Source organism: Schistocerca americana, chromosome 8, assembly GCF_021461395.2.
Source record: "Schistocerca americana isolate TAMUIC-IGC-003095 chromosome 8, iqSchAmer2.1, whole genome shotgun sequence".
NCBI classification, from domain to species: domain Eukaryota; kingdom Metazoa; phylum Arthropoda; class Insecta; order Orthoptera; family Acrididae; genus Schistocerca; species Schistocerca americana.
Genome location: NC_060126.1, coordinates 474995699 through 475006888, shown reverse-complemented (window position 1 = coordinate 475006888; position 11190 = coordinate 474995699). Strand labels below are relative to the sequence as shown.

Below are 11190 nucleotides of genomic sequence, written 5' to 3'. Positions count from 1 at the left end.
CTTCGTCTTGTTACCTGTTCTTCGGTCTACCGACGAATCTCTTCTTTCTGTGGCTTTCTTTATAGCATTATTTTACCATTCCTTCTTCACTTGTAAGAAAATATCCCAGAGCCTTAATTCTCTCACTTCTTACCAGTGTAATCACATACGGCTCATTGTACAGTGAAAGTATACCTCCGTTGTTCTTTTAGTTCAAAACCTCCATGCTCAAAGGCTTTGTTAAGACACTGTTTCAAAAATTAATCTTTTTTTAAGTTTACATACATTTTTTTTGTTTTTAATCCATTTCATATTTAATTCAGCGAAGTTCAAATATCCAAATATAAGCAAACTACAAAAAGAAAAACACAAAAAGTGTAAATACTTTCTCACTCTCTCTATCTTTTTTTTTAATTGCATGTCTGTGGCACTGGAACTTTGTCCATATTATACTGAGAAACAAGAGCAGAAAAATCTTGTCATCGTTCCACTTCCTCAATCACAAACTCTTTCCTCCTTTCCTCTTCCAACTGTAGTTCTCGCCGTCTTTCCATTTCTTCCATCATTTGCTTTTCCATTATTTTCTTAGCTGCCTCAACTCTCCTGAGTACTTCTGCCTCAATTTTCTCTTTTCGTTTTTCCAATTCCTCCCCAACCCTCTTCTTTACTTGCTCTTCAATTCGTTTTGCAGTTTCTTCCTCCACTATCTTTTGTTCTAGCTCCCTTTGTCTCCTCTGTCTTTCCATCTCCGCCAGTCTTTCAACTTCATCCATTTTCCGATCATGGTAACTTCTTTTCCTAGAGTGCGCATCAGTTCTTGGTACGTCGTCTGAAGCATCTGAACTGCAGCTTGATGATCCAGAAGGTGACCTTTTCCTTGATTTGTTGCTCCTTTCCCTTGTCTTTTCACTGTGTTTGCTGTGAGAGCTTCTGTCACGCGACTTCGTCGTCATTTTCACTGACGGTAAAATGTTCTAGTTTGTTACGGAAGACAATAATGTCTTTGTAAACATTCCTCCTCTTTGGCTCTGACTATTTCGCTATCTGTCCAGTGACAACGGCGGCAGAAAGATTTCGCTGAATAACCCCACTTCTTCAGAATGGGTGCAGGACAACTGCCTTTTATAAGTGAACGTGAGCCTGATCGTAGAAAGCGTGCAGCCAGCTGGGGACACCGGAAGACCCTGAAGAAGATCCCAGCATAGGAGTCTAGACGCCGACTGCGTGAGAATAAAAAATTGAAGAGGATCATGACGTAGCCTATCAACCAAGAACATTTCACCTTCAATTAATAATTTTCCTCTGCTTATTCTTCCTCGTCCATGTCCGAGCTTCACATCTAAAAAATGGTGGCATAGTTATTTTGTAAATATAGAGTTTTTATGTTCTGATTTTAGTTCAGTGGTAAATTATTCGTTGCAAACATGCATCTTCGTGCAGTTTGTACTGTTTGTTACCTCCTTCTCTAAGATAGTGTTCCAATGAAAAATGTTTTCCAGGTAACTGGAAGAACCAACAGGCTTCTCAAACGGTATGGTTCCTGTCCCTAGTGTTTCGTCCATATCTTTATCTCCCCATATCACTAGAAGATAGGGAAGGGAGAGTGTTTATTTAATTTCTATAATAATGGGTAAGGTCACCGACGAGTTTAATTCGTTTACAATTGTCAGCACCTTTAACCCACACTGACACAGATTCGGACTCATTTATCGCACCCGGGCCGTTAGGTTTGACATTCCGTCGCGGTGACCACTCAGCTACCAGGGGCGGACTCCTGTGTTATTGTCTGGATAGTTGTCTGCCTATTTCACATTATGAACCTCTTAAACTGTCAGCGGACTCTGCCATTCAACAGCCGAGGTCGGCCTGTACGCTCTTGTGCTGTACGTGTTCCTTCACGTTTCCACTTCACCATCACATCGGAAACAGTGTACTCGTGTAGTGTGGAAGTCTCTCGTAAAGACGTATGACACAAGTGACACCCAATCAGCTGTCCACGTTCGAAGTCACTGAGTTCCGCAGAGTGCTCCAATCTGCTCTCTCAAGATGTGTAATGACTACTGAGGTCGCTGATATTGAGTACCTTTCAGTAGGTGGCAGCACAATGCGCCTAGCCTGTTGAACGTATGTTTTTGGGGGTGTCCGGTTACTTTTGATCACATAGTGTATATGACTATTACATGGGTGAAACGAACAGCCAATGACTGAAGAAAGTGGCTGTAACGACAAGAATGTCAGAAGGTCAGTCAGTGGCAAGAAGACAACATTTTTTATACAGTTGTCATCGCAATCGTTCGTATTTTCCTCACTAGTACTCTAGAGAGAGTCATTTATAGGAAACCACACAGATAGGAACGAGAAATGTGACCAGTCCCAGGAGGTGGCTGTCGAACATTCTCAGAAAAGGGGCACTGTTCCATCTGCATACAAAATATGTAGTAACTACTCGTAAAATCTTTATCGTTCAAAGGTAATGTAAATTAATGTATTTGATATCTTGCCATTATTTTGCAAGGTCGAATCCAAAGGTTTCTTAAAGTAAATCACCCACAGATTACACACTTCGTGGTCACAAATGTCGAGCTAAGATTTCCTTCTATGCTTTGGCAACAGTCCACAATACAGCAAATGTTAGTGTCAGAGCAGCACGATTGTTCGACCTGAACTAAATATGGATACCCGATATATGGCCTAAACTCCACGATGGAGACCTACACCGTCTACACGAAAATTGTTACGTAAATACTTTTACCTGCCTCATCCATTTTACACACACACACACACACACACACACACACACACATACACACTAACACACTATTATACTGGAAGTTTATCACAATTGTACTGTACGTCAGTTAAGTTTCAACCATGCAGACGCGTATCTTCTGGCCAACCTAGGAATGGGCACAGAGAATGGTAACATGGTGCCAAGAGCAATTTTACGTACCACACCGCAGTGGCACTGTGCAAGCGAATCCACGCAATAAATGCTGGCCGGCGGCAAAGCGGTAGAGGTACACGCTGCAGACGAGCCGCCTGTAACAAGTGCAGGAAGCACTCAGAAAGCTGAATGATTTTCTCGTTTATCATCATGGCGATTTCTTTGCGATTTAATTATAGCATAGCCGGACTCCACATCTCTTCCGAATTAAAAACCAGTGGCCGTTTTAACAAATGTTCCACCAAACGAATCTCCAATCAATGATGAAGTGGAAGCTATGATCTCCACGTCGCTGTAGTCCACAGTGTGACCTTTATTTATTAAATGTTTTGCCACAACTTGGGTTTCTTGGTTATAGCAAGCGGTGTAAGCTTCCTAGTGTTTTGTTTGCGTGTATTCATTATTTAGCCCACACGAAATCTAAATGAATTAGATGTTACACATCCCTCAACATGAAAGTTACGCAACGGAATATTTGTGTAAACTCTCTTGTGCATAACATGTGGTGTGTGTATGTGTGGCTGCGTAATGTTGTCTCCACAATGGAATTACCAAGGCTATAAAAGATTAAACTGACACCGCCATTGACAAACTATACTTAGGGATTTCTATAAAACGAAGTATGGGGTTGTGGCTTTACTTCGTTTCAGTTTAACACATCAAGCAAATCACATTTATCAGGATGCTACTACAATGAATTACAATAGGGTAACATAATTTGTTTATCCCTTAGAACCTTGTAGAATGCAAAAATTTTACAAATAAGAAATACGTGATAGCGAAACCCACCCTACACAGATTTTCGAGAGTGCTAGAACGTATGTTTGACTTTAGACCGCGTCCACCCGTTACTACATAGATACAAAGTAGGCTGAGACTGTTAAGGCGTGAAAAACAGAAGGCTTACAACCCGAGTACCGCCTTCAGAAATGCTCAGTGTGTAACTCCTATTTTCGACCTGTTTTGTATCTATATCGATTGTTCTATGTCAATTTGTAATATTGCTTATGTAAAGTGTTGTATCTGTCACGGCAAATGTTTCGCTATGTATACATATCTCAGTTATGTGAATTTTTGAACGATGTTGTTTAAACTATGCTTTTGGATTTAAATAACCACTGGAATTATTGTTATGTAATTTACTGTAAATGACTTGGTCCATCGTTAGGGAACGTAGCGTTGAGTGTAAAAGATGTGGGGAAGCCCTGTAGCTACGGAAGTAGCCTGGCAGAATGGGAAAGGTGTGGTTGGCGCGCAAGTGGTAACTCGTCCTTTGTGACAGGTAAGGAGTCTGTGGTTAACATATCGCTAGTAGGAGCGGATCATTGTGGCTCATATTCTTGAAGTTTTAAGGCCAGACGAGCTTAAGAGCAGTATTTATGGACCTCGTATGCTGCATTGGTGATAGTATTATCATGGCATGGTTTCTGGCCCTGTAAAAATGTAATACCGTCGCCAAGAATATCTGTAACAGAGTGAGGCCAATATGACTGTCATGACTGCATCGCCAGCATGCTAACAGCCACTGCAAATTACCCCACCAGTAACACCAGCTTTCCACAAATTTTTTTGTGTTTGGCACTCTGCTAATGGACCAGGTATTTGTGATATTTGATTGGATTTAATAATAATCGTGGTGTTTCTAAAATCTCTATCTTACACCCGTGATGCTCCCAAATTAAAAACATGCGCAGGAATCCTATCCTAGTGAATTTAGAGTGTCCTAATGTATTATGGGAAGACCTTTTGGGGAGCTGTGATTGCTTTCTGATGTGTGGAGTTATAACGTTTAAAGTTCAGTTTTATAGTTTGAGAAATACTCCACTTCCAGCGTATTTTTAAATCAATCTGCACTCGTTTTCTTACGTAATTGGCCTTACATGAAAATCTGCCTGAAAATTGTAAAGTTGATAGTTAAAAGAACAATACTATTGATCTGAAGTGTGAAAGATTATTAACTGTTGCATTTATGCACTCTGATCCGAATTACGAACTTTTGCCAGTGCTCATTTCATGAGAAAGTGTGAGAACTCGAATTCAGTGTTGTATTGGCATCTGCACTGCCAACTACATTCTGAGTAGATCAAAAGACTGCTTATCAAAGCACGTTTGTTATTTGAACAGGTATAGTTTGTTGTGCTTTACGTAATTAATAATTACTGAAGAGAATACTAACCATTTCTCATATATACTTGTGTACTTTCTTTTTAAATGAGCTTGGTTCTTCCAAAAATGAATGTTTAAGGGCTCTCATGTGCCAGGCTAGTCGGTTAATGAAGCAAAGCAAAGGTTCCTTCAGAGCCGGTGTAGTTAGATTTGCATTCTGCTTAATTGATTCAAACCGGGCTTAAGAGAGAACCACCGTGCTACTAAGCAGGTGGTCCGAATGTTTTGGTTCCTCGCTGTGTGATGTATGATAAGGAAGGGAGTGAATGAAAGCTCGTGTCCGTATATTGCATAGTTCTCTGGAATAGCACCAAGGGGCTGCTGGGCTTAATATCACCGACTGCCATCACTCCACGAGACACTGCAGAGAGGCTTGGAATTTAGGGGTTCGGTTCAATGGGTAGTTATCAGCATCTTTGCACTACCACCTCTCCTCGTTTGTGGGTTAGTGGTAAAAATTTCTTCCACAATCAAGATATGGACCAGCTATTCTAACTCGAGGCGTGCGCTACTAGACGTGTGCGTAAATTCCTACTGATACACCACTGTCCTGGTATTAGGAAAAATTTACGTAATGATTATGAACTTTCTGAAGATTGGAACGTTGCGTATATAACTGACAGACACTACGTGAAGGCGACCCACTTTCGCACGAGTAGCACTATCTAAAACCGGACGACTTGTCTGGTGTAGCGGTAATATAAAGGGTGAACATTAATAAAACTGACATAGTGCATTGGCGGTTTCTTGATTGGAAATGGAGGAAAAAGAGGTCCTATGAACATGTGTGGAAATGCATCGTTGCCACGGCAGATAGGCATGACGAATGAAATTTCCCCTGACCATATGCCGTGTGTTCCTTGCCTGTTGCGTGCTGTGTGATTGACGCGGCGCACTGAAAGCAGCAGAATGGCCTGGTATTCATGTTTCTAACAAGTCGAGATAGTGTTTTTATATGACAGATGGAAACGGTCGAGAGGCAGCACAGCTATACCAAAACAAACACCCTCAAAGACACCAACCACATCAAACATCATTTCAAGCCACTTTTGGGCGTTTGTCTCATCATGGGCGCTTTCAGACAGACGAACCAGCAGGGAGGCGAAGGATTGTGCGTAGACCAGATATGAAGGACGAGGTTATGCAGGATATTGAGAAGAACCCTAATACAAGCTCCAGACAAGTGGCCCGCCAACATGGATTAAGCCAACAAACGACCATGTGTATCCTGCATGAGAACCGCTACTACCCCTGTCACCTGCAACGAGTGCAAGGAATATCGGCAGCGAATTTCCGTCTAAGGAAAGGATTTTGTCGACGGTTTTGGTACCAGACCATCACAATTACTCGGTTTCTGTCAACAGTCCTCATTAACGACGAAGCACATTTTACGACTACTGGCATCATCAGTCTGCATTATCGTCATGTGTGGGCTATAGACAACCCTCGGGGAATGGCTGAGATGCATCATCATCGTGGTTTCAGTATCAATCTGTGGGCAAGGATCCATGGCCACCCCTTATCTGGACCGGCTATTATTCCATAACACCTCGACGGAAGAACGTACATGGACTTCCTGTGGAATACTCTGCCCGTGCAGCTTGAAGGTGTGCCACTGACAATGTGATAGGTTATGTGGTTCCTGCATGACGCAGCGCAACCCAATTACCGCATTACAGTCGCCGACTTCTTAACAACATCCTCCCCGGACGTTGCGTAAGATGCTGAGGTCCTGTTGCGTTATCTGCTAGATCACAGGACTTAAATGCCGTGGATTTTTACCTCTGGGGGCATCTGAAATGCGTTGCGTGTGCTGAAATAGTTCCTGGCGAGCAGACCCTTCAACATTGGGCTCAGTACGCCTGTGACGCTATCCAGAGAGACGCCAGAACGTGCGAAACAGTGCGGCAAAATGATGCGACATACGAACGCGAGCATTACATCTCATGGAGGCCACGTTGAACAGCTGTTATGACGTAGAGGCGGTGCACATCTGTACTGTTTTCTGGGACGATTTGTTGTTGTTGCACACATACCGTCAGTTTCCGGACACATATTTATAGGACCTTTATCCTTCCTTTTCCAGTGAGGTTTCCGTCCCCGTAGTCTGTTGGTTTTACTGGTATTTATGTTGACCCTGTATACATAAACCTTCCTTGTCAGTGACTCAATTATTGAAAAATTCATCAAAATCCATATCGTAATTCCTCAGATCGACCTTCGCATACTGACTCAAAAAAGGCATTGGGAACTTTAATTTATAGTCTGTATAGAAGATATTGATACATGTATCATATGAAGCAGGAGAACAGAGCGCGTTAAAGCTCCGCTTCCAGGACAAGGCGGATTAACGGTAATTGTAAATGTCGCGTGACCAGGGTATCCGTCAGGTAGACCGTTCGCCGGGTGCAAGTCTTTAGATCTGATGCCACTTAGGCGATTTGCGCGTAGATGGGCATGAAAATGATGATGATTAGAACAACACATCACCCAGTCCGTGAGCGGAGAAAATCTCCGACCCAGGCGGGAATTGAACCTGGGCCATTAGGATTGACATTCTGTCGAGCTGACCACTCAGCTACCGGGGTCGGACGCGGATTAACGGTGTGAGCTGTGAGCGGGCCTCCCTGGATGTTGTTAGCGGCTGTTTACCACAACCAACTAGGTAAATACCGGACTGACGTTCCCTTTCCACCTCATATACAGGCTACGCAAACAGAAAGCTCATTCTACACTTGAATTACTGCGCACAGAGACAGGTGGGGTACATAAATTACGTTCCGGGTGAACTGTGGTGTCAGGATTGATATCCAGCCACCAGCTGTCACTAATATTCCCAAAGCCCATGCAACAATGCCAACCCCGTAGAAGAAAGGGACAAGGCAAGGAAGAAGGAAAAGATGTGTGCAGCAGATATATGGTACATTCTGGTGTAGCTGCACTGCAGTGCTCTCTAGTACGGCATGGGCTATTTGGTTTTTCACGTCAAATACTGCCTCCTCCACAGCTGACCAGCTCGCACTTCCCACCATACCTCATGAGCACAGCGTTGTGTGGAAGTTAAACTTCCCGAGAAGAAAGGACTGGAAGCATTTGAAATGTGATGCTGTCGAAGAATGTCAGTAATTAAGTGGAAAGATGAACCGCATCCTTTTAAAAAAATAAGCATTTAAAATCGGAACTAAAGAAGTATAAAGAGCATACATGAAAGTAAGATATCAGAACAACTGTAAAACCAGAAGTGCTCTATCTGGTGAAAACACTACTTTTATCCGGATGCAAAATGACCTAAGAAGATTTGGGTAGAAAGAAAGAAGAATCTTGCAAAAAATGAATGTCTGATCTAGCACAAAGATGGCAGTTAAGTTTTGAGACCAAATAAGGAAATATATTCATTCTGCCCTAGATCTGGAACAGACTTGTTAGACTCTACAGACCTCTAGAGAGACTGAAGGAAGACAAATTAACAGAGAGCATCCACTCATTCTTTCAAAAGACGGAAACGTACAGAGGAAATAAGTGGGGAAGCAGGACCAAACAGGACTTAGAGGAAATGCAGATTCAGCTGCAGAAATACTCAACAAAGATAAATTTAGAGTAGAATTAGAGAAATTCAAAGGTTGTGAAGAGACAATACAAGCGAAGAAACTACTGGAGTCACTTGGTCAGTAGAGAGAAGTGGATATCATTCGAGGAAATGGAAGTTCTTTGGAGAGGGTTAAACAAAGATAAAAATATGGTTATCTTAATTTGATCCTTAGCTAGCCTGGAAGAAATAAATTAAAATGAGGAGATGGAGTATCAAATGGCAATGTAATAAGAAAATAGGAGAGGAATAAAGTCTAATTAAAGAGCGTTAGGAGGAGTAGGGACAAAACACCTGCGGCGACACCAGGAACTGTTAACTTGGTAGTGGAAGGGAGAGAGCAAAAATATGAGGCACAAAGACCAGAATGCGCTCAACAGATTACAGAGGATGTCGTGTCTAGCAGACTCGTATAGATGAAGACATTAGCAAAAAATAGGAAAAGTTAGGTGACAGCGTGACGCAGTCGAGAAATATTGGAAAAAAGCCGACGTAGTTGTCAGTGCCAGTAGCCCATTCGGAGCTCTTACAGCACCAATGTCTCTGAGAAGTGTTGAAGATCATACACAAGTGACCAGTATTCTAAGAACAGCTTTCTCGCTAGCGTTTGCGACAGCCTTGCAAGGTACAAACTAATATATCAGCGGGCGCCTTCACAGATCGTGACGGGTCACGGCCTGCCTTGTATTTCAGATTCTCCGTCGCGCCAGTGTTACGAGCGGCCGAGCAGAACATGGGAGATCGTCTGCGCACAGCCGCGCACACCGGAACGACGTCGTGTTTTTGCTTCCGGTGCCTGCGCGACAGATTTACTGTAAGTGCTCCGCAGTCCGGGCGGCCAACACACCCACTATCCTAGACTGTGCGCTCGCGAGATACCAGCGTAAGGTGCGCCGTCGCACTGCGGTAGGCGTGTGGCGCGACGTGTTAAGATTCGGCGTCAGATTTCAGGACACACGGCTGACGCAATAATCGGAAATAAGTCTTGTCATGAGGACAAAATGTGTTCCTAGTGTTACGTTTATTAACTGACCCCTGTCGATGGACTTTATCAGGTCACTGCTGCACTTGTTATATAAATGACAATTGCTCTTAACTTGCTGGTAGGGGTTACCGTGTCTTATACAAAACTGTAGAGAAGTAAGTAGAATACGACACTTCGCACACCCATTTCCTAAAAACGATATTGCAGTGGCTGTGTTATTCAGAAGCAGGGGAGTCCGGGTCAGATTGGCCTACATTTTCCTCTTGATTTTTTCCAGCTTGCATTTTAAATGTTTCCATCGATCTTTTTATGTGGAGACTTTGGTACATTGCTTCACCACCTGAAAGGTGACGTAACATGCTGTTGCATACTCTATGTCGACAGATCCTAGATGTACCCTTGTCCGTCTTTAAGCTACGCTACAGATCAATTTACTTGTGAAAATACAATGTACAATCTCCTACAAATTTAACATATTCACAAGTACCTTTACCTTTAATCCATATAAAAACAGTTTCATTAACTGATATCTTACGTCTACTACGTGTATACAAGGAAAAGGGTGAGGGTGACATATATGTTGATTTGCCAAAGTCTTTATTTGCATTTTCGCTGACATGATATGTTCGATTGGCTATGATGTCACGATCAACGAAGCTTTCCAGTCCGGATACATTGGGTACGCCTGTACCACCACGTACAACAGCGACTGTTAACCATCCGTTACCATGGGTAAACGAATCATTGATGTCGATGTTGAAGTTCAGTCTGCAACCACAAAAGACTGCAGGTCCATCCAATAGAGAGTGTGCAGCGACAGATTTGATGGTATTCTTCTTCTTGTCGGCGGCAGATGTGGTCATTTCGACGTCTTCAATTGTTTTGTATATTGTGTGTCTTGCACGGCGACGGTATCTTCTGTATGGCATCTTGGCATACGGCAACGGATGGTTAACAGTCGCTGTTGTACGTGGTGGTACAGGCGTACCCAATGTATCCGGACTGGAAAGCTTCGTTGATCGTGACATCATAGCCTATCGAACATATCATGTCACCGAAAATGCAAATAAAGACTTTGGCAAATCAACATATATGTCACCCTCACCCTTTTCCTTGTATACACTTTTGTATATACTTTTATAGAAAAGTAATTAAGGCTTCTCACCGCTTGTCTATTCGTAGAGATATATATATCTGGGCCAACCTACCCTACCAATGAGACATGTTGGTCGCGCACCTGGAGCTACTTGATCCATACGACTTAGTTACCACATTGCTTATTTAACGGACAATACACCAACTTCAATACTCACAGCTCATTTTTGAACAAGTTTCAACAGTTTTACTTCCACCAACAAGAAAACACAAAATGCCCGCCCTTCCTCGCTCGACAATGTAAATGCATCAATGCGTTTATCCTGTTACTACCAACCTCCTTGTCAGTGGCGTGTTCTGAAGGCAACTTTACGAAATAAAACCGATAGGCCATCGTGCATCGTGCCCCTATGACTAGTGCGCCCCTGTCTCCCC

At 42.8% G+C, this 11190-nt stretch overlaps 1 protein-coding gene across 1 annotated transcript; it reads right to left on the bottom strand.

Moving 5' to 3' along the window:
* Positions 1-458: 458 nt before the first annotated feature.
* Positions 459-932, bottom strand: LOC124545928 (UPF0430 protein CG31712-like). Its single transcript, XM_047124888.1, has one exon. It carries the CDS (start codon positions 930-932, stop codon positions 459-461), a length of 474 nt encoding a protein of 157 aa, XP_046980844.1.
* Between the last annotated feature and the right edge of the window lie 10258 nt (positions 933-11190).

What these genes read in the sequence shown, in the direction of transcription:
- LOC124545928 (XM_047124888.1), bottom strand. Translation starts at nt 932, where the DNA reads ATGACGACGAAGTCGCGTGACAGAAGCTCTCACAGCAAACACAGTGAA.